The sequence below is a fragment of the Osmerus mordax genome, chromosome 2 (assembly GCF_038355195.1).
Source record: "Osmerus mordax isolate fOsmMor3 chromosome 2, fOsmMor3.pri, whole genome shotgun sequence".
NCBI lineage: Eukaryota > Metazoa > Chordata > Actinopteri > Osmeriformes > Osmeridae > Osmerus > Osmerus mordax.
The window spans coordinates 16,326,972-16,350,704 of record NC_090051.1 but is presented as its reverse complement, the minus strand read 5'-3'; the positions used below and the strand labels follow the sequence as shown (position 1 = coordinate 16,350,704).

Here is a 23,733-nt window from a genome sequence, read left to right as displayed (position 1 = left end):
TATGTAAAATCACACGCTCATGGCAGCCTCTTATTGAAACATGATCAACATTTTCCACCAAGCCACCTGGCTCTGTTTACACAGTGTATTTTCTAAACCAACGCAGATTTTCAGGGTCCAAATTAAAGCTAAGTGTGCCGGTTTGTGGTATGATACTAACAGGTGTGGTCAGAGGAAAAATAAACCTGTAAATTAGGTATACGTTTATGACGTAGCTTACACACACATTGCGATATTCAAACTGCCTGTGCACATTGTGATGTATTAAGTAATTTAGTTTTGTTGACATTTAAACAGCTCATGGGCATTACACATTTTTTTTCCCCATCCTAATCATGTTCAACTAAAACCGTTAAACTCTCTATTAAGGTTTCTATTTAGGAAATTACCTTTCATTTACTTAAATGTCTCATTTATTGGTGATTTACTGAATACTGCATTCACAAACCCTGAATTAGACTTAGAAATCATTGAAAGTATTTAATATTGACTAAGTCAGATATACAAAACCAATTCAATTGAATTCAAATAGTTTTCTGAAGAACATGCCATGACAGTGCTGACCCCAGGTAAGACTGGCTCCTGGCAAATCATACAATCATACTAGTTGTACTAATGTGCACTTCTCTCTTTGACAAATATCATTATCTTTGGGTTGTTAAGGGGAACAGTAGATATGTTTAAATAAAACAAATAAGGAAATCCCTTTGTTACAGATGTCATGGGACCTGAGCCTAGCATCCATTGAGGTGCACAGTAGCTGTCTTCAAAACTTCATTGTTTTGACAGACTCTGTTAAGTTAAAGATAGACTCTGTCAAGCTTAGAAGAACATAATGGACCGCTACAGTGAATAGGTTAACTGTGCTTTTATCCTAAGATGAAGACTATGCAGATTATCATGTCAAACCGTGACCTTCCAAAAGCTCGTTTATTTGCTGTCCACTTATTTTTTTACACAATATAGGTTTTACATTGAAGTTCCACACACTTTTTTTCAGAAATGGTAATCCTGATTTTACAACCACATCCAAGATTAATTTCACAGTATATTTCCAATGCATCATGGACATTTTATTGTTTGTATAAACAGATAATGAGTGTTCTTAGGTAAACTGTCCGTAACATAAATTAATTGCATGGCCTTTTTCAATTTTGGAGAATAAACTTTGTCAATGGATGAAGCTGCCAGCATAGAGTTATGGAAAACAATGTCACACATGTCTCTCTTCCTCTCTATGCCTCTCAACAATATTCAATTATCTCACTTGATTAACTTTTCATTACCAACAATTCCAGCAAACAAACAGACAATATTCTCCAGGGTGAAGTAGACTGTGATAAGAAATGCCCCTTTTCCAAAAAATTAGTTACTATAAATGTTATGCCATCCAGCCTTGTAGATAAATCTATTAGCATATTTAGTGAGTTTGAAGCCTTCCAACGAATGGAATACAGTGAGAAGTTCTTATTCCTCAACTGTAGGTCTCATATGTTGTAGTCCATCTGTGGAGTAGTGAAAGCTGCTTTATATTCATCATTCAGATTGGTGGGACTTCAAAAAGCTATTTTGGTTGTCCTTAGGTGTTCTACAGTAAATGTGTCTTAAAGGGAATGCTGCAGTCTGCACCGAAATGTCAGTCATTTATAATAGATAAGCATAACCATGAAAGTTGGTTGTACAATACTTCAAGTGCATCCCCCTGTTAAATTGCTGATGACTGAACCAATTAATTCATAATTTGGCAGGTTTGGCCATCTCGGTTTTATCCACAACTCCTTGTTTTCTGGATGTTACCGGTTGGTTTAACTGTCAGGGCCTAACACAAAGACAGTCTCCTGGAGTAAGAACAGACACTTTGAATCAATATTTTATGCTTTTGACTTTGTTTATTCAAAGTCTGGTGGGGTATTGTCACTCATATGATTGTAGTCCCTAATGTAAGGAAACAATCTGGTGCAATCCAATCCTATTACCGAGGATTTTCCTTCTCAGGAGTGTGGTGAATTAAAATTTCATTGTGTGCTGGAAGATTCAGATACTTATGATATTTCTGCAGATATTATATTATAAGGGCATGTCAGCTACTTGGCAGTGCACCAAATTTTCAATTCCGGCAGAATATTTTACTTTGAGAATTTAACAACATTCACTGTCATATTGCAGCCCCAGTTTTCAGCTGTGGGATTATATTTCGGAAAAATAACATGTACACATGCATGTATCGTTCAATTTCCTATTCATTCAACACTGTCTGGACAGTTATGTGTCAGATCAAAGCTGACATACTTAAGAGGACTATAACTTTTTCAAATCCCTTCAATAATGTAAGGTCTTCATGCTACAGTATAGACAATTGTATGTGTTATCTTATTCTATCAAAATGAGAAACCATTTCCCACAAAGTTCTAAGGAGTTTGGAGGACTAAGCCTTAGAGATGAGAATACTATGAGTGTTGTAATTTCATTTCTACGGACTGGCCCTTGTTAATACTACCTCCAAGGGGATCCACAGAGGACAAAAGACCATGGAATGGGTGTAACTCTTACTTTGGAATGAGGAAAGCTGTGCTTAAAGATACGGCCATCCCTCCTCTGTTGGGTCAGCATTTTATTTCAGTCTTACATTAATTAGAGGCCTTGAGAGCAAACATAGAGGTTGGATAGAGACTGGCCTTCCTGAGACAAAGGCCATGCAGACCCCAGAAGGGAAGCCATAATGAGGCCAGATGGGGGGGAAGTTCACTGTTAGCCTGGGTTAGCCTTCTCTTGCGAACCATGTTTGTGTTGGCAGAAGAGAGGTGCTACCATCACTATGCAGGCCATGCCATCTGCCTATCCCCCTGTGAGAGAGCTACTCGTGCTCTGTTAGACTGTTCTTGGATGGATGGATGTCTACACTTTTCCCTAGATAGACACAGTATGATCATGAATCTTGTGCAAATTCAAACACTGCATACGCTTGTGCGTTCTGAACATGTCGTGGCATATTAATTATTCATCACCCAACCAGTCTCATTAGATCGAAAATGATTAATTGCTCACAATAACAATAGTGTAATCAGTGGAATCATGACATTTGCATCTAAATTATCTCTTTGTACAGTGCTGTATAGTATGTCTCCACAGTATGTATTCTGTGAAGGACATACAGTAAAGACAAAGGTTTCTGTTTAGCTTCCTCCATCTTTTCCATCATCACCTGTAGAGCCTGGCCTAGTTGTGCCACTGCAAGTCTTAAATCCTCAACACTATTGTCTGGTCTTGTATAATCATGACCTTGAAAAGTATGGGTTTTGAAAAGAGAACAAAAAAAGTGTGTTGAACGTTTAAAAAATTGCTATATTATTCTTATTATAAAAATGTATTGCGATAAAAAGATTAAATGTATTGAGAGTTTCACAACAATAAAAAGAACATAGGTAGTATGCCATGGTATCAAATTAAAATGCAGTAAAAAAAAACTGAATACTAAATAAAATGCATTTCTAAAATAATATAAAAATACAGTATGGGGTCAGATGGCTGAGCTGTTAGTGAATAGGGCTATTAATCAGAAAATTCAGATCAGTTTTACAATTTGAATCAAAATGCTAATGCTAATGGAAGTAATAGCAAATTTAAGGCTAAAGTGAAGAGATTCGTTTTTAGCTTATTTTTCAAAATATTCAGCGAGCTGGCTTCCCTGATAATAACCAAGTGTTCCATAGCTTTGAGGCATAATTGATAAAGGCTACATCCACAATTTTCTTTTACCACTTACTGCGAACCTTCAATAAACCTGTAGCAGATGATTTCAATGTTCTTGAAGGCAAATAACTAACAAGGGAGTGAGCAACATAGTTTGGTCTTAGCCCAGTATACTATTCTAGATATTATGTATAAAATATAGTGTTTGTACATTAAAACATTGTTAATGAAATACAGGTTGTCATGTTTTGAAGGACAGTGTTGTTCATGGGACATTGGTCTGCGGTGCATACTGTGTAAGTTGCTGATGTTGTACGTCAGTAGCATGGAGGAAGAGACTGGCCCATCCCCACCACCTCCCCCGGCCTTGGTGTATATATGCAGATTAGGATAAGGTATCTTCGGGCCCAGTGTCTAGTCACACAGCACGCTCTCCTCCTACGGAGGAGGGCAGCTTGCCAGTTTCCGCTGCATAAACGGTAAGGCCTGAGCATCACTGGGAATAGATGGAAGGATGAGGCGAGGAAAGGCTTTTGAAGAGATGCACTGACTGGCCTGAACTGGAGTCATTTCATATAATGGGAAAACAGCATCTGAAAAAACATGCTGTTTGACTGCACATCTTTAATTTAGTCTTACAGTAATTGGTGGTTAAACATGACTCATTCAAATCAATGTATAACAGACTGCTGACATTGGCTGTATGTGAGTAAATCATGCTCATTGATTTACATTTAGTCATTTATCAGACGCTCTTATCCAGAGCGACTTACAGTAAGTACAGGGACATTCCCCCGAGGCAAGTAGGGTGAAGTGCCTTGCCCAAGGACACAACGTCAGTTGGCTTGACCAGGAATCGAACTGGCAACCTTCGGATTACTAGCCCGACTCCCTCACCGCTCAGCCAACTGACTCACTTGATACATTGAGGGATGGTTGCATTTGGGATGTTATCAGAATAAACAAGGATGGAGTTCTGAATTCCTATTTTATACCCTTTTAGGGTATAATAAGAAGACATTTTGAGATTTTAATTGGATTGAATTTGTGGTTGCTTGTGTTGGTTTTTACTTAACAATTTGTGCATAATATTTTTTTTGGACACAGTAAACTAAAATGAGCCTTTATCACCATCAGTTCATATACAGTTCTGGAATCCAACAACCACACAGACAGTTTTTATATTACACCTGTCATCTCTCAAACCAACCACTTCATCTTCACGTCAGCGAGTGAAAAGACCATAGACACATAATGAAAAATGGACTTCTGACGACTCTATAAATCTGTTAAATCTGTAAGCTCTTAAAATGTCAACCTTCTTTGCGTTGAGAAGCATTTTAATTCCAGAAAACAAGGCTAGTTCAAAAACCTATTTTCCTTTCTCCAGTCTCTCTTTTTAGATTGCAGTGTCTGAGGCTTTGATTGTGTCTCAGCCCACTGTTTGATGGGTAAGTATATGTTGTCATGAACTGCCTGGTTCTTCTGGAACATTCTCAAATGGTTTTAAATGCCTCGGCTGGAGCTCTGTTGTTGCGGAAAAGGGAAAACAAGTACAATCAATAGCAGCCTTCAACCATTGGGCTGCTATTTGACAGTAATTAATGCTCGGCAGTGGCATATCTATCTTTGAGCAATTAAAACTTTGTCTTTATTTTGAAGCTCATTCTTTTAAAACTGACAGTTACTCCACTGAACATTTATCAAGTCTTAAATTGCCGGCCTTTGTCTTCCGTTCTTTACAAAGACTGGTGTTACAAGACAAGATGAGAACAAATGAGTACGAGCTCAGCGGATGAGTGACTGGCCATCTCTCAGTCACTTCATGTGCCATGTAGTGTTTCAAGAGCAAACGACTCATGTCTCCTTTGTTGAGCCTTCCACTAACTCATTAATAACTTAGCAAACGTATGCAATATCTGTGCCACATTATACAGGAAAAGTGACAGGGAGTTAATGACAATTTGGGTGGAATTTGGGTAGACAGGGAATATGAATGATCACCTTCCTACTGTACTGTATGCATCAACCCACTCTCCTTTGCCGATGTAATGCACTGTAGTATTTTCTTGATTCTCAAGGTTGTGCCTTTGTGGAGCCAAGGAAAGTACTCTTGTTGTGGTAGAGTTGATGCACAGTTGAGTGTTGTCATTTTCTCGAAATACTGTAGTTTTTTGTGTGACATGTGTAATTGAATAGTATTTTATTTCTGTGTTGTAACTTCTCCAAATGTGTCTCTTTGTATGGCCAATATACTCACAACACTGTAATTTTTGTGATCCATACTACATGTTGAATATTCCCTCTTACTTTCCCTCATTTCCCTTTCTATCATTTCCCTTTGTTTCTAAGAGGTTGCAGAAGTTCTGAGGGCTGAACATTCAAATGTCATCAGGTTCAAAGCGTTTGAAACTAACAGTTACATGAGAAGCGTTTTTATTTCCTGTTTCATTTTCATGTGGCGTTTCCCAAATACTGTTGCACAACACCTATTGATCCCTGCCTAAAGCTCGCGACTGTCAGCCGACAATGCCAAATGCCTTCAGTGATGGAGGAAAAAAGGGCTTTGAGGAGAAGAAAATCAAAAACCAATTTACATCTGTTCCCCCCTCTTCTCCTCTCCCCCTCTCCTCCTTTTCCTCTCCCCTTCTCCTTCCCTCCACCCTCTCCCCCTCTCCTCAGAGCTATTGTCAGCCTGCCACGAGCTGCGGTGCCGTTACGGCTGCGTCATGACGAGGAACGGCACCTTCTGTTTCTGCGCTGACGGCTTTGAGGTCGGCGAGGACGGAACGAGCTGCCATGGTAGGCATTGTTAACACTACCGAGCCCACCGGATCTGGAGCCTCTGCTGTGTTTTTCCTTCACCCTCAGCCTGACAGACAGACTTCTCACAAGTACAGGGAGGCAGGCAGTTACAACCATCTGTCATTAGGGCTTGGTCCTGTCCCCTTTCGACCCCACAGCTCCGTCTGACAGCCTGGACACATGACACTGTCACCTTTCAGAGGCCAAAGGTGACTCCGGTGGGGTGTTGTGACTCAAACTGGACTAAGTACAAAAATACTGTAAATTACCAACTGAGGACAGCACAGTAGACAACGTACTGTACAGTCCTTTGGTCGTCTTAATCCACGGGGTCTGTGGTGAAGCTTGGAGGAGATCTGAAATGACTCTTTTCACCCTAGTATCCTGTGATTCTGGTGGAGACTCTTTGGTTTTAGAATAATGATATCTATGTTGGTACAGTGAGGCCACATTAAGTATACTTTATGTATTTGGGTCATGTTTGAGCACACCTAATTTGTTACAAATGACTCTCTCCCTAGATCATGATGAATGTGCAGTGTATGGGGCTTGTAGCCAAACCTGCATGAACACCTATGGGTCATACAAATGCAGCTGTACAGAGGGATACACTCTGCAGGCTGACAGAATGTCCTGCAAAGCCAAACTAGGTAAGACAACATTGCATTCCAAACAACATCATCTGCATAATACAGTACCTATATGCTTCTTTTCTATTAATAACCCACATAGGGTTTGGTGGTTCTAGTTCATCTTCACCTTGGTTGGTTTTCAGCTCTGGTGGAGAAAGATTAATGTGGTTCAGTAGTGACCACATCTATCAGCCACATGGGAACGGGAGACATGGTCAGGATAGAATAATGACGAAATTAATGAGCACAGGGATCAAACTGGGAACAGTCTTGAGTATTTTGTAGTGAGACAATAACCAACATCGCCTTGATTTATGTTGCTCTCATGTGTTGGCAGTATATCAATGCTGTGGGGAGAAAATAATGTATATTACTCACTGTTTGTTTTCGAAAGTAATTTTACCCTCCCAATCATATTTGTACATTTCTATAATTCTATTTTAGATTAAGTCATTTGAAATGAAATGACTTAATCCCAGTCCCCTATCACGAAGTTTGAGTTTTAGAAACTGTATGGGACATATGGGTTGAAAACAGCCTTGGGCACAGCACACCTAACTGGGGAGAGGAGCTCTGTTGCTGCTTTTAATCAATGTGACTGGTGTCCTACTAGGAATAAACTGAATATGATTACCCATAAACTTAACTGAACCCAATGCTCACATTCATTAATATTAATTTAGCAGAGAAGGATTGCAGTGCAGGGATAACTATGGGGTTACCATTAGTTGTAAAAGCTCATGAATATAAATTTCTAGGTATACTCTCTGAGGCCAGGAGACGGGGACCAGTAGGGTAAGAAAAACACATTAAAGAGTTCATGTTAAATTCAGGTTTCAACATCTATGCCACAAATTGTCAGTTTTGTTCAAATTTAAATTCCATCTTTTGTTAGATTATGCTGAAGATAATATGCAGGGACTGAATTTGCATGTATCAACAATATGCTGTGTCCTTATTTGCAAACAGCTTCCCAGGAAATACAACTATTATTCTGAGTGTAGGTGGTGATGATTATGGGCCTACATCACCCAATGTATTTGTCTGATTGTCAAGAGGAGCCAATCCAATCCATTCTCAAGTGTCAGTGAGGCTGAAGAAAAGTATCTCTATGCCACTGTAGTATTGGGTAAAGAGTAATGGTTGGTATCCTAAAGGTTGATTCAGAGGGATGGTGTTAAAGAGAAGTGTGTTTGAGAGTGGACAAACTGATTTATAGCCCATATTAGAGGAGCGGCCCCTGACTTGAACCTGTGTTGGAGATCAGGATAAATCTGGTTTTGGTGGTGAACTGGGTGGCACATAGAGCGCATGGTCAATTAGGCACTAAAAGTAGGTTGTTTTAGCTCAGATCAGTCACTCCACCTCACCTCTCGCTGACTCAAAGAATGGTAAAACAAAGTTTGGAACACAGTTTGTCCTCCTTCTGTCCTTGTATTTGTACACCTGGTGTGTTGTGTTACGGTCCGTTTGAATGTCGTCACTACTACGTGAGTCACCCAAACACCATTCTGTCTGTTTCAAAATTAATAAAAGTACTTTTCTGTGAAAGCATTTAATTAATGCCCAAAACAGCTGGAGTGCAACATACGTAGTAATTCCCAATATGCGACGATTCATCAAACTACTTATTTTTCACACTGTAATTTTATAAGTTGTTGCTAAGACTTTGTTTTATGTTTTTAATCTAATATTGCTTGCAAGGCTTATTCAAAAGATGACTGATTCATGATAAAAACGTTTGAATTTAAAACCTAATTTACCAAGAACAATTGCACAATATGATATAGATGTCCTTGAATAATCAGATGTGTACATAGAGAAGAACCCCAACTCACCTTTTAGAAGACAAAAAAAAAGCAAACATTTAGTTCAGGAAGTTTAGAACCAGCTCTCGTGAGCCTCTGATACTTTACTGCCACTGTAGTTGGCTGTAAATGTATCATTAGTTGTTCAATATTAGGTTAATATTTAGCAAATTATTTAAAAGCCGTAGTCTCTGGTCTCAAAGTGGTTTGTGCCCATCCTTTACGGCCATTTTTGATTTCCCTCACATCCTGCCACTGAAAACCGCCTGCTTTTGTTTCAGATCCCGGGGAAAGTCCACCAGTTCTCTTGATTGGAGGTTTGGATCGTATTCTAACCACTCAGCTAAATGGATCTAGTCTACAGACCCTGAGGCCTGTAGACACAAATGGAACTCTGTCTTTGGACATCAACTCTAATGAGGAGTCAGTGTGCTGGGTGGTAGCCACAGACTCCTCTGGTCATCTTCGCTGTGCGAAGATGAGCAATAGGAGCGGCTTTACAGAAGAGAGGGAAATAAAAACATCACAGTCTTTGCAGAGTATGTCTTACCCCACCCTCTCCATCTTTTTCCTGTTCGACCTCAAGCTTTTCATGTTTACATTTTCTTTCTGTGACAGACACACACATGCACACAGACACACACACTTCAATTGTCTGTATACAGCCATTTTCTATCATTTCAGTTTTTTGCTCACTTTAGCTTGGAGTGCTTTATGCCCACGGTTCAAATTGTTTTTTTCTGCTTGTATTAGTCTTTGAAATGCTTCACAGTCCTATATACAGTTCCAATCCATAATATAGTTTGAGAGAAAATACATACAATATACTGCATTGTGTTGCAGGAAAGGGACTCAATGAATGGACTCATAGTCTAATAGTCAAACCAGTATACTCATTGCACAGTCAAGTTTGTCAAGGTATCTTGTAATGTGGTCTTTTGTGTTTCCACACAGATGTCGAACACATGACCATCGACTGGCTCACCGGCAACTTCTATTTTGTTGACAGAGTGAGCGACAGGATATTTGTTTGCAATGGTGATGGAGACACGTGCGTTACTATCATAGATCTAGATCTTCTGAACCCTAGAGGAATAGCAGTGGATCCCCTCATGGGGTAAGCTCTCTCTCTCTCTCTCTCTCTCTCTATGTGTGTGTGTCTGTGATTTTGTGTGTACAGCATTTAATTTCCGTTGTAATTGTTATGTGCCTATGGGTTTGCTGCAGTGTTTACGGTGTGAGTTTTTTAGGAAGCAGAAGCGTTTGTGTTCTGTGTACAGTAATTCAAACTGCACATTTTCTCCACCCTCCACAGTTGTCTTGCCTCTTAGAGCTGTGTAATTTTCTGGAGAGCCATTGCCCCAGACAGCGCCCACTGTCAGGACTTTCATTAGTATTCACTGATTTCTCCCACATCGCACAGCAAAAACGCCCCTGCAGGACTTTGTTTCAGGATTTCTGTTTCTGTCGACACCACAAAGTGCCCAAGACACTGCAAAAACGGGTCTGAAACCAATCCTTCAAACTGCAAATGCAGAAATGTATAAGATGAGAGTGAGGCTAAACAATGACTTTTACTAGGAGAGAATAGAGGCCTGATTATTCCAGTTATCAGCAGCTAAAAGGGGTGTCTGTTGTAATATTCCCAGTGAGCAAGAACTAGGCGCTAAGCAGAGAGGCACAGCCATTATGTTTATGAAGGTACAAGGACAGTACAGTAGGCTTGGATTCAGAGCAGGATTGTAATTAGGCGCCCTTCTCTGAGAGACACGTCATCTTAGCACCATGGCTCTTAACAAAGCAAAGGCCATTCATGGTAAAAAATCTGAATGGATGCATATTTGCCTTCTCAGACTGGTTGACTAAAAGAGACTGGCGCATCGCATGTTGAAGTAAAATTATACTGAGTTATTCTAGTATGAACCTTGTAACTAAATGAACAAACATTTGTTTTGTACTGTATAGGTGTGCTGACACTAAATCAAAGTGATGTTCTTGTGGGTGTGACATACAAACATTCCCCATGTACATGTAATGTGATTATTCTCCAGGATAAACATGCCATGCTTGACACAGCAAGTAGCAATTGTTGAAGTACTAAGTATTAGACACACACATACACACATACACTCTAGTGCCATGGCCTGTATTTTGAGGGATGATGATGGTGGAGGAGGAGAGTGTGCAGGTCCATAGGGGAGGTGGGCGTGAATGCTGCCAGCTAGATTGGTTATCAGACACAGGCGTTTTCCTGGGCTCCACTTCCTCTAATTGGTGAGACATGGCTACAGCTGTTTCTGAGGAAGGGAGGCAGAGAGCAGAGGGTCTGTCAGCCCGAGGCAATGGAGTGAAAACAAAAGAAATTGGAAAGAAGTGCTTTACAGTAACAAAACAGTGTGCAGTGCTATGTTTATAGAACATAAACTAGCTTGCACAGTTGCTCTTCATTTTGTTTCGTTTAAACATTTGCACTCATAAAGGGCTTTTTGGAGGATCCTTCATAACAACTTTCCAATTTAAGCCTTTATTAACAAATAATGTAAAGAGACTACCTAAAAAATGACTAAATGTAAATGTACCTATGAACAATTATAGTTTATTTAATTGATGGGATATCGTTGGTAAATAGTTACAGTACATACTGTAGTGTATTATTAGTGATGATGAGGAAATATGTAAATATTTGTTTTATGAGGTGGATGTAGACCCACTGCTCTGAGAAATGGCGAGTGATCTGGTCTACTGGAGAGATTGTCACCATGTCGTTGTATTACATGTTATTATTCTGAACTGGTCATTGACAATTGTTTTCACGCATCAACTGTTATCTATGCTTAATGAACCTCCAATACATGGCCTACAGACAATGGCTTTTTGGATGGCATATAAAGAGCTATCATGTTGTCATCTTTAACTTGTAGCTGTTGAAGTGACAAATTAGATATTGAATTTAATGAAGCTTATTCAAGTGTTGCCAGTGGTAGTTTTATAGAGAGTGGAATTTAAAAAAAAATGGTAAAATGTACTTTCACTGTTTCAACATTTAAACCTCTTTTTAACGTTTCTTTCATAGAACACTGTATTTGTAGAGTTCTCTTGATGGATAAAATAGGAAGACAAATTCACAGAAATACACAATCAGTCAGGTTTTTGTTACAGTAAGTGCAGAACTGCTGGAATTGCATTTCCTGCTATGTTATCTCCAGAGTTAAAGAACAGGTTCCATGTCATCAATACCCTGTAATGCCCCTGTAGCATTAATCAGAAGGCTCTGTTCACTCTATAATTCCCTATTGCAGTAATAAATAAAATGATATTAAGTTTAAATGGTCAATGTTTGGGTAGGACTGATAATCATCATCACAACAGATACTGCCTCACTATTTGTCATGGTTTCATTTTCATTCATACACCACTATCTGTAATAGGGTTTGACAGCTTCTGTGTATGATTGGACTTGTGTGCTGACTGTCACACAATATGAGGACAAACAGAAAAGTGCCTTGAAAGTCATGCAGTAGAGCCAAAGAAAGAAAGTATTGAATGTACTGTGGGAACTGTTATGTGTCGCGAAAAATAAAGACAACCTTTTACGGGTTAGGCTGCAATAACTGCCATATAATGACACAGCACATCACTATAGGAACAGAATTGTAGTTACTTAGGAACCGCTGTGCAGTTCTTATGTACACTTAATTGTGGTTTAGTGGTACAAGTTCTCCCTCAAGTGCTATGGGGGAGGGCTTGGGTTTTCCAGGGGCAAGTAGATGTTATTATTGATCTTGTTCTGGTCACACAACTTTCAACTGCCCCCTCACAACATCTACTTATGCCTCACACCCTCCCCCATGCTCTGCCTTCTTACACTTTTTTAACAACCTACAGTATATCCCTAACACTTCATGTCATTTAATTACATGGCAATTCCTATGTACTTACAGTACAATGTTTTAACTATAGGTAGTGCTATGTAACATATAGTTACTGAATTAACAGACAAAACAAGACAAATCAGAGCGCACCTAATGACCGAGGCTGCCATCATCGGCGCCATCTTGGACAAGCAAAGATAATGCAACCCTAATGTAAAGTCTTGCCAAAAGAAATGCATGATTCTATATACAATATATATACATATTTTTGGAGCAGCATCATTTCCCTGACACCTGTCCTTTCCTCTTTCTCAGTGAAAACACTTGAAATTCAATGACAGTTGTTTTTTCACTCAATTAGAGTATCAGTTTATTTACCATTTCAGCTTGTAACCTTGCTGTGTCTCTGGACACAGCATCAGCAACATCCTAATCCCTGAAAGCCATAATTTGTATGCCATGTGTAGGGGGTGCACCTGTTCAGGGAGCTGTGTTTCTTGCTGACAGTGAATATTTTTTTGCCTAGCCTGTGCTCAGGTTCAAAGGCCAACCTATCTCCCCCCTGACTTGACTTGGTATAGATTAAGGGGGCTCCCTCCAGCTCCCTGACACTCTTTCTCGTTATCGCAGGCTGCAGCTCTGGCCCAAACCCACAGAGCCACCATGAGGAGGCCAGGCTGGAAAGCCAAGCATAGAAAAAATAAACTCTGGTTGACCAGTTTGGATACTCTTATTATGTTTAGTTCATGAATGGAAGGCTTATATGCCACTAGTTCAACAGAGTGCATCACTTTGAGGAAGAACCATTTGAGTTTATTTCTAGTATATTCTTTGTAGTCAAATACAAAGTAGTCAAGTGGGTATCTTTGAAGAAAAATAAAATCGTATTTGATTCATTAAATCCCCTTTGGGTAACACTTTACATTAAATTAGATTGTCATCTAATTTACTGTTCATTGTCATTTGTTGATAACAGTTATGTTGGACACATGAAGAACAGCTATTGTCTATTTGGGAACATGAACATTATAGCACTTATTTAGAGCATGCTCTCTGTAGAATAGTTAGTTATAATTTTACACGATAGTAAATGGGTCTCTCAAACATTATTTATATAAATCTTAGAGATAGAGTATACTTCACAGTGGCTGATAATGATGATAATAAAACATATTGTTCATTAATATGTTTACGTTAGATAGGTTAAATTATATTTATTAGTATAGTTTCCCCATAATTCCTTTCTAGGATGCTCTTCTTCACGGACTACGGGAATGTTGCCAAGGTAGAACGCTGCAATATGGATGGCACCAACCGGACCAGGCTGGTGCATTACAAGACGGAACAGCCAACAGCAGTGGCTCTGGACCTGGTGAAGAAGCTTGTGTACTGGGCTGATGCCTACCTGGATTACATTGAAGTGGTGGATTACAACGGCAAAAACAGACATGCAATCATCCAGGGGAGTCAAGTGAGTGTTAAGCCTCAGTGTGGGCTCCTGATTGTCTCATCACTAGCCACCAGTTTGGATGCATTTGTATGGACTGTTGGGATGGCGCTAATTGGAAAATGTTTAACCTTTTTTCTATACCTTTTTGTTGGTCAACTAACACTAACTAACACTTTTGGGGGACTTTTAAAACACATTGGGGGATTAGATAAACTTCCTTTTGCAGACTGGCATTATATTAGCAGAATAGATCCATTAAACCAAAACACGCACCAATGTATTCCTTCATTCCTGAAGGGAAGGTCTATTCTCTCTGTATTAAAAGAAATATGTGACAGTAATTGACATCTCACCCCCCAAAAATATTAGATAGGAATATCAATACAAATGTCAGTTTGTACTGTTGCTGAAAGATTCAATAATTACAGTATGGCATGAATTTTCCTGGAAAACTGAAGTTTAACTATTGTTGTAGAGTGAGACAACGTCAGATGAGGCCACTACAAATAGGCAAGTCATTAGTCTGTCTCCTGTAGGACACTTATGAGATAGATAATTAGGGTGTATTATTATTATTCAAAAGGAGCTATATTGAAAGCAGTCTACCGTCTCTAGCGAGCCTGGTATTATGAGGAAAGAGAGCATAACAAACACCTCATCATGTCTGCAGGTGTTCTTAGCATAATGACGGTGGCCTCTTTTATGATGCCAGGCCCCTGTGGACATTAGGAAGTCCTCTCCCTGACAGTTTTGACACCTCTGGCAGATGACAGCTACATGTCTTAGCTACATACCCACAACCATGTCTAAGTGGAGAGGATTGAAGCCTAGTCATTCCTTAACTGTCTTTAGACTTATTATAAGGTTTTATTTTATGAGGAGAGGCGATAGACACTTGCATGTCTATTGAAACTATGTATGTTTCAATAGAAGATTCATAGTATATGTCATGCAGGGAAAGCCAAGTGGTACATCTATGTAAAATATTTATGTACATCATTCTGAAAACGGACTGATATTAGTACTGAGGAGTGATGGTTGAGTGGTTCTGGGGCAGTTTTGCTGCCACATGTTTTCCTACCCAGTGGTGAGGTGATGCCCAGTGGGCATAGCCATACGTCCTGTGAACACGGCTCACCCAACCCTGTCTGCATGTGAGCATGAAGGTGTGAGCCTGGTCAATGTAGCGTGGAGGGCGGTGTCAAGGCCAGAGACTGGAGACATTCCCAGAGGACTGTGTCCCACTCCCTGACCCGGTATAGGCTTGTGACTATACTGTGTGTGCGCACACACACACACACACACATGCAGAGACATGTTCACTCATGCGACATATCCTGGAGCTTCAGTTGCTTGATGCGTGAGTGTGTGGCACACATACAGAGATATTTGGATTTTTGCTTCACCCATGTATTTATATCTTCTGTTTCAGGTGTCGTATATCCACGACTTGGCTGTCTTTCAGAACTACCTGTATGCGACACACTCTGATTCGTCCGGAGGAAGTAGCACAGAGGTGCTACAGATCCACAGGTTCAACACCACAGAACCTAAGGCGCTAACCAGCCTGGGTAACTCAAGAGGAATTTGTGTTTACCACAAGCTCACTCAGCCAAAAGGTAAAGATTCCATTTTTTATTAAGGAAGCACATGCACATGTCCGTGTCAAATCCTCTGTACATGTGACAACCGTGGTCGTGGCAGGATTTCCGCATCGCTGGCTAATTCAACACTCCCAGGGGCATCATTCGAGAGCAGCTGAGGACATGTATTTTTTTTACCAGTCGATAATGGATGTTCCTTCTTGTTTCTATCGCTCCCTTGTCCAGTGAGGAGTCACGCCTGTGAGACGGACCCTTATGGGAAGCCTGGCGGGTGCTCTCACATATGCCTGCTGAGTGGCAGCTACAAGTCCAGGACCTGCCGCTGTCGTACAGGGTTTAGTCTGGGGAGTGATGGACAGTCGTGCAAAAGTCAGTATACATTCGTCATCTCAACGTCCTCTCCTGTCATGTTCGTCAACACCGGCACACGCTAATTCACGACTGCCTGTCCTTTTGTGGGCGATTCTCATGATGCTAATCATCATGCTAGTTGGATCTATTGTTCATTTATTGTTCGTGCTCAGTTGAAAAGACTTGAGGCGAATGAGATTTGTGCAAGTAAGAGGACAACATTAGTATTTCTGGTAATATGGTAGGCTTATGTATATTCACTAAATACATATAGTGAGGATCAAATCACTTTGCCCCTTGTCTCCAACAGACAGTGATGAAGATGAACACAGGCTGACACTGGCCCATTTGACAATGACATTCCGCCATCGAGCTGTCATAGCCTTGATTCATTTTAGCCCTAATTAAGTTTTAAGTTTGTCTGCATTTGTTGGCTTGCCTGATCAATCCATGGACATTGTGTAGTTGACAATAAAAGCAGAGGATCAAATTGATGACACAATCAGAGGTCCACCACATTTCGATCGGTGTAACGAAGCGCCGGGTGGTTCACGCGGCACATTTGATTTATACCCCTCTTTCGAGATGTTCTGATGACACCAGCGCTCTCGTTCTCTCTCTCTCCCTCACTCTGTCTCTATCTCTCTCTCCACCCACCATCGCTCCTCTTTTCTTCTCTCTCAGCCTAATGAGATTCAGTGCTAAATGGTAGTGCTTCTTCATGCTGCAGTCACGGTGGGGTTTGATATCTGGGGCTCATACAATGCTTAATTGTCTCCTGGGTAGCCAGGCTTCCCCTCACAGGATGATAAATTGAAGTGACGCATGTGTGGTCCTTCCTATCCCCACTAACAGAGTCTCCTGGGTAGAGGCAGAGAGTGAGTAGGGGTCTCCTTCTCTTACCACAGACCCCAGTCCTTTCCCTCGTCCTCCCCCTGCTTTCTGCCCAACGTTCCCAGGGGTTCCATGACACAGAACTTCAGAGTCCCTGAGTGACTGACTGATGGGCCCGGCTGGGCTACCTCAGCATTCTATCATCTGCTTTCCCTGCACATATCTGTATGTACATATCTGTATGTGCAGGGAAGTCTAGGATGAGTCTAGAGTCGAGGATTGAAAGGAAGAATTAGCCTTGTCTCTGGAATTTTTTGAATAGAATTGCGTTTTGACCTCCTCCGCTGCAATGGCAGTTTAAAAGAGAACTTTGATTGAGGGGGCGCAGTATAGTCATTGGCAGTGATAACCAGCTCCATTAAGGTAAATGGCCAGATGGCCCATGCCCTGGCTCTCAGATAAGAACAATGCAGCCAGGAAGAGGGTTTAATGCCGGGATCAGCTTTAATGAATTAGACCAATTAGTTGCCAATAAAAGTAAAGATTGTTTCCTCTTTCTGCCTTGTAGAACCCAAAAACGATCTCTTCCTGTTCTACGGTAAGGGACGCCCAGGTGTCATCCGAGGCCTGGACATGAACGTTAAGTCCAGCGACGAGCACATGGTTCCCATCGAGGACTTGGTCAACCCCCGGGCCATTGACTACCACGCCGAGTCCGGACACATATACTTTGCTGACACCACCAGTTTTCTGATCGGCCGGCAAAAGATCGATGGGAACGGTCGGGAAACAATACTAAAAGATGGTAGGCTATCACTAGTTTGTTATTCTGACAGTGGATGGATTCTGAATATGGATTTGACTTTAGGACTGCTTCCCTTTATTGCATAGAAACAACTTGATATTTGCAATTGGCATCTGAATAGCAGTGCCAGACAACAGGGATAGTGATAAATAAATTGTAAGTAGGTAGTCAAGGCTGACATTTGTCTCCTTTTGGTAGATCTTGACAACGTGGAGGGAATCTCTGTGGACTGGATCGGAAATAACCTTTACTGGACGAATGACGGATACAGGAAGACCATCAGTGTGGCCAGACTAGAGCAAGCTTCCCAGACCAGGAAGACGCTTCTAGAAGGGGACATGTCCCACCCCAGGGCCATCGTTGTGGACCCACTGAACAGGTGAGCTCCCTACTATTGGATGAGAACAGACCAGGAATTGAGAAAAGGAAAAACTAACAGACAGAAACTTTGTGGAAGGCAACTGTACTCTTCTCCGGTTCTGTATGTGATGTCTTTAGGATTTTGTGAGGTGATTCAAAACAACTGCCGGAAATCTCAGTGAGCAATATAGTTTCCATCCAGTGTGTGTTGTTGATATAAATACATGCAGTATGTTTTAGTTTTAGATGAGACCACTGACCTTCACTGTTGTGTCAATCGATGTGCTCAAATTTGATTTTGATTCAGGAGAAAATGTGTGCTTTAGAAAGCAAAGCACACAGGACATGATTCTCCAGTCCATAATGACAGCCGAAACTGTATTCACACATGCTGGTACACAAACACCCACCCATTCGCAGTTAGAATGCGAAAGATTGATTCAAACTGTAGAGATGAAGTGATGGTCGTGATCTATAAAGAGTGCTGGGTCTTGCTCTTGGATAACTGTGGGAAGTCTGGATCTGCAGAGAATCACAGCAAATCTTATGCCAGCCATGCACCATGCTATGACATTTCCTGCTGGAAATAAATGACACCCGCCTGACTAAAATGATTATTTTTTCCCCACTATCAGTGGGTTTAATTTATTCTGTTATCACCTTTACATTGACCTTCCACCTGGCAGTTAGAACAAAATATTCTAATTGAGTTTCGAGGTTGTCAGTGAAAATCGTTGATTCATCAGGTGGCCCAGGGATGTTAATCTCACCAGCAGGAAAGGACTCCACAGGTGACAGAAAAGTGCCTCCCGACTGGTCTCTTATACTCTGTTCTCCACGCAGTATTTTTCTCTCTCTGCATGTCAGCTCCAGTCTGTGATGTCATGATAACACTCACACTTCCCTCTTCTTCTCTACTCTGTCCTGAAACATCAGTGTTACAAACAGGGACACATGACTGCACTGTCTTGGTTCTTTTATGCTGCTTAAACTAAGGACGTGTTTTGTCTCTGTGTGTGTGTGAGTGTGTGTGTGTGTGTGTGTAAGGCTGGTTTGTGTGATTTGCTCGCATCTTGAATTATTCAGGGGGGTCATGGAGATGACTTGCGGAGACACAAAAAGCTTGATTCATCCTCTATCACATTCTGTTTTATGTACCATTCATGTAACAGATCGTCCATCATTGATGAGACAAAGGAGGATTGCAGGCCAGTCAGTGATGCTTAGACACTACAAATCCCTTAAGCATGCTTACCAGAGTCCAGATCATGTCAAATCGTTGACCCAATCGCTTTTCAAATACCACGGTTCCACAGAGAATACTGTAGCAGTCTGACTTAAAGAAAGCTCAGTCTACCCTGAACGGACAGGCAAGATGCTTCTCTGGTTGATCCAAGCAACCTTTAGCTGTTTAGACGTCGAAAGCATGTTCTGTTACCAAGTTTCGCAGCTTTTTGGATTTGGATCATTTTTGGTAGATTTCGATAGATGACAGAGTTTCTTTTTTTTTTTACAACTGTCACCATCGCATATTATTTGTGTGTCCGTAGTTGGATGTACTGGACAGACTGGGAAGAGGACGAGGTCAATGACAGCATAGGGAGGATCGAGAGAGCCTGGATGGACGGCTCCAACAGACGCATCTTCGTCACATCTAACATGCTCTGGCCCAACGGCCTGACTCTGGATCACGGCACCAGCACCATGTACTGGTGCGATGCCTACTACGATCACATTGAAAAGATCCATCTCAACGGCACTGGACGAACAGTAAGTGACAGTAGACGTTGTGTTCGAAACAGAGTACCCTACTGTGTGTGCTCAAACTGGAGCCCTTGTCCGGACATATTCCTCCCCTGACTTGCCCTCTCTGTTGCTCACTTCACACTGTTCTTTCTTCTTTAACCTCCAGGTTGTGCACAACGGCAAAGAACTCAACCACCCGTTTGGCATCTCTCACTACCGTCACTCCATCTTCTGGACTGAGTACATGAACGCCTCTGTCTTCCAGCTGGATCTCTCCTCAGGGGACGTCACCCTGCTGAGGAGCGAGAGACCGCCCCTCTTCGGACTCCGCGTGTATGATGCCCATAGCCAGCAAGGTAGGGTTACATAGACACTTATTGCTACTTCCATCAGATGGAGAGTTGGCGCTTGCTTTAATACGCTAAAAAGCATTTCGCTAGAGTGTAAGATAACTCCATGTGATGCTAATGTAGTTATTAGTGTAATTACAGTTTTTTTTTTTCTTCCTACAGAGTTGTAAGGGTACTAGCCAACTCACCGTATACAGTTTACAGGATAGGATTCTTCTTCCACAGCTGTTACCCTGATTCATAGTGACAGCAACGTTACAGGGAGCTCCACTCTATGAAATGAAGGAGTGACTCTACACAGTGTTGTGGTGAATGATGATGGATTCATGCTGTTAGAAGTCACAGATGAATGGATAGCAGGCAGTGCAGGATGTGCATGGTTGGCAGAGGAGAACGGTAGGGCCTCACAGCAGGAGCTTGGCTTGTTATCGTGCAGAATGCCAGTAAAGCAGTGTTTAGACTCTGCTGTGTGAGCAGAGACGGAGAAGAGGGAAACTATGGCCGTCCAATTACAAAAGCATACAGTTGGAGATGCTTTGCAGCCACATTGTGAACAATGGAAGAAGATGAGGCCCCCTTTGTGGCTCAGTGTGTCAGGGGTCGGCCATCATTTTGCTTTCATCAGAGACATTATTTCTGAGTGTAGCAGTAATTTGACATAGGTAGGATGCATGGAAATAGCTGCCTCCATAGTAAAGCCTCCATAGAGTTCCCGGCTCGTGGCAAAGAATAGCTAGCCCTTCTTCCATCCTCATGTCACCAATGAGATTAATTGGCCGGCTCATCCTCTGAGCTATTGCTGATTGGCTTTCACAAAACACAGGGCTTTATCTCATTGGCTCAGGCAATGCCTTTGGACCTTACACTAAATAAAACCGACAATACTCTCCATGCCTCAACTTTATAAGTGACAGTTTCTTCACAAAAAGTATATTAGTTTCCATTCCTCCCCTGAGAGAAGTGGGCTTTGTCCTAAAGATAAATAATTCCTCCTAAGGGATAACAATGTCAAAAGAACCTTCTGAACACTGTGGCCAATAATTCATTTGACATGTGAAAATTATGATGTGGCATGCACCTGGAACGTTCTTCAGACCAGGATTTTAATTTATTAATTGAATACTGTATATATTTAATGTTCACATGTTTGATCTATGCTCCAGTGTTGAGAGAAAGGATAGACAAAACAACCTGCTAGACTCAGACCAAAATGTAGGTGAATTTACATGAAATGTTGATGATACTTCCAGGTGACAATGCATGCAGGGTGAATTATGGGGGATGTAGTACCCTGTGCCTGGCCATCCCAGAAGGCAGAGTGTGTGCCTGTGCTGACAACCAGGTCCTGGATATGAACAATGTCACATGTGCAGGTAGGACATTCATAGGGGAGATTTCGGAATTGAAGTTTTGAACACTAACATAATAGGAAATCCTTTGTAAGGGAACAGGCAAAATACAAAAATTTTATTAATCATAGCAATCCCACTGCAATCTGTCCACCTTGTGCATTGTTCTATGAAGCCTCTACAGGAGGGGCGGAACCCCAGAAATGTAAGAGTGATGAGTTTCAGTGTCGTAATCAGCGCTGCATACGGGGGTCATGGAGGTGTGATGGGGATGATGACTGTCTGGATGGGAGTGACGAGGAAGCTCATAGCTGCTGTGAGTAACTGGCTCTCACACATCCACACACACACACACACACACATGCATGCACACACACAGACACACACACATCCACATATGCTCGCACAATAACACACGCACACACAAAAGACAGAAGGAAACTTTGCAAACAAGCTCTAGTTTTGTGACACCGAGTTACATCTCTTCTCACAATCAAGTTTTATTGCAAAATGTCACTGTTACAAAGCTGGTGAATAATATCTCTCCTTCCCATTCTTGTCCTATCAAACTCTAAGAAGTGAATTTGCTCTTGAGTGAATCGATACGATAAACACCATGTTAGACGCCTGAATGCTGACTCATTTTTCACCATGAAAAATACTATAATACAATCCTCTTCCAAAAGGATCAGAATTGCTAAATCAATTACCCGCTCTGCTGGGATGTCATATAGTTTAATGATCTCCTAACTAGGTTTGTGCCATATATTTGATTCATTGCTTAATATTTCTGCTTTTATTGTGTATGGTTGCTTCCCAAGATTTTTATCAGGGGAAAACAAATAAAGAAATAAAACATTTTACTCCAAACCAATAAACTGTATCATAATGCTCAAAAAAAAAAATATGTCTGTCATTGTTCTACGTAATTGATTTATATTTGTTTTTGCTATAGACAACCATAGCTGTCCCATTGACCACTTCAAGTGCAACAACAATCGCTGTATTCCTAAAAGATGGCTTTGTGATGGAACCAATGACTGTGGCAGCAATGAAGATGAGTCCAACTTCACATGTTCAGGTAGCATCGATAACCATGCTGTATGTAATATATCTGCCTTTACCCCTGTGCTGTGTTATTGTAAAAGTTCTCTCTTGAATTGTTTTTGCTGCCATTGGCCCTCAGCACATCAAAGTGCCCAACGGCATACCGTGTAGTCTTCATTCATAGAGATGTCTTACACAGTTTAGGTACAAGGGGATCAATCTCATCATGTGGAAGCACTCTCTCGAATCAAAGAACTTTAGCACTCTCAAGAGGCAACTTTCCCTGCTATTGAGTTAGTGTCAGAATCACTTACTGTATACCAGACCCTGTTTTATTCTTTTCCTTCTAACACCTACGGTAAAATGTTGCCTGGGATGCTTCTCCCTCATTGATCAATCAATGAGGGTTACAGGGGATGATAAATGTTGCCTTGTCATCTGATTGACATGCATGTTACATGCCACTAACAGATCACTAGTGGGCTGTCTATGCCTGCGTGTCACTGGGAGGGGGTTCATCGAAGGGCTCAACACATTTCCTCTGGACTTCACATACGCTCAAAACAGTGCGATTGAGCGATGGCCTTTATGCCCGTGGCAGGCAGCATTGCCATGACGATACTGAACGTGGGATGGAAGGATCGTTTACAGGTTGTTCATGTCGTGGGGCGTTCGTGCGCACGTGAGGGAATTACATGTCCTTACTCGTTCTCTGTCTCAGCCCAGCCCTGCCAGCCCAACCAATTCTCCTGTCGGAATGGGCGCTGCATACCCCAGGCCTGGCACTGTGACCGTGACGATGACTGTGGAGACATGTCAGATGAGACCTACTCATGCAGTGAGTTTCTGTTGTGTATATCTCTTATTTTGTCCGTCTATTGCTTTCCCAAGCCCTTTTTATTGTTTTGGCCAACGTGCATGATGAAAGTTTATGTGAAAGTATTGTGAAACCCCATAGCCAAGTTTAGGCACACTTTACAGGAAATAGCCCAGCACTGGAGGTAGCTCTTTGAAAGTGTTCTGTGAAAAT

The 23,733-nt window shown here is 41.4% G+C and overlaps 1 protein-coding gene across 1 annotated transcript in view; it reads left to right on the top strand.

The window, feature by feature from the left end:
* Positions 1 to 23,733, top strand: part of lrp1bb (low density lipoprotein receptor-related protein 1Bb) — a 149,121-nt gene that overhangs the window by 45,500 nt on the left and 79,888 nt on the right. The window contains exons 5-19 of the mRNA XM_067261105.1: positions 6,373 to 6,492; positions 7,017 to 7,145; positions 9,217 to 9,474; positions 9,890 to 10,052; positions 14,056 to 14,278; positions 15,690 to 15,876; positions 16,087 to 16,230; positions 17,615 to 17,851; positions 18,050 to 18,230; positions 19,762 to 19,981; positions 20,124 to 20,313; positions 21,558 to 21,680; positions 21,832 to 21,972; positions 22,612 to 22,737; positions 23,425 to 23,541. Coding sequence (XP_067117206.1) covers positions 6,373 to 6,492; positions 7,017 to 7,145; positions 9,217 to 9,474; positions 9,890 to 10,052; positions 14,056 to 14,278; positions 15,690 to 15,876; positions 16,087 to 16,230; positions 17,615 to 17,851; positions 18,050 to 18,230; positions 19,762 to 19,981; positions 20,124 to 20,313; positions 21,558 to 21,680; positions 21,832 to 21,972; positions 22,612 to 22,737; positions 23,425 to 23,541 — 2,559 coding nt within the window. The remainder of the gene's footprint in view (positions 1 to 6,372; positions 6,493 to 7,016; positions 7,146 to 9,216; positions 9,475 to 9,889; positions 10,053 to 14,055; positions 14,279 to 15,689; positions 15,877 to 16,086; positions 16,231 to 17,614; positions 17,852 to 18,049; positions 18,231 to 19,761; positions 19,982 to 20,123; positions 20,314 to 21,557; positions 21,681 to 21,831; positions 21,973 to 22,611; positions 22,738 to 23,424; positions 23,542 to 23,733) is intronic.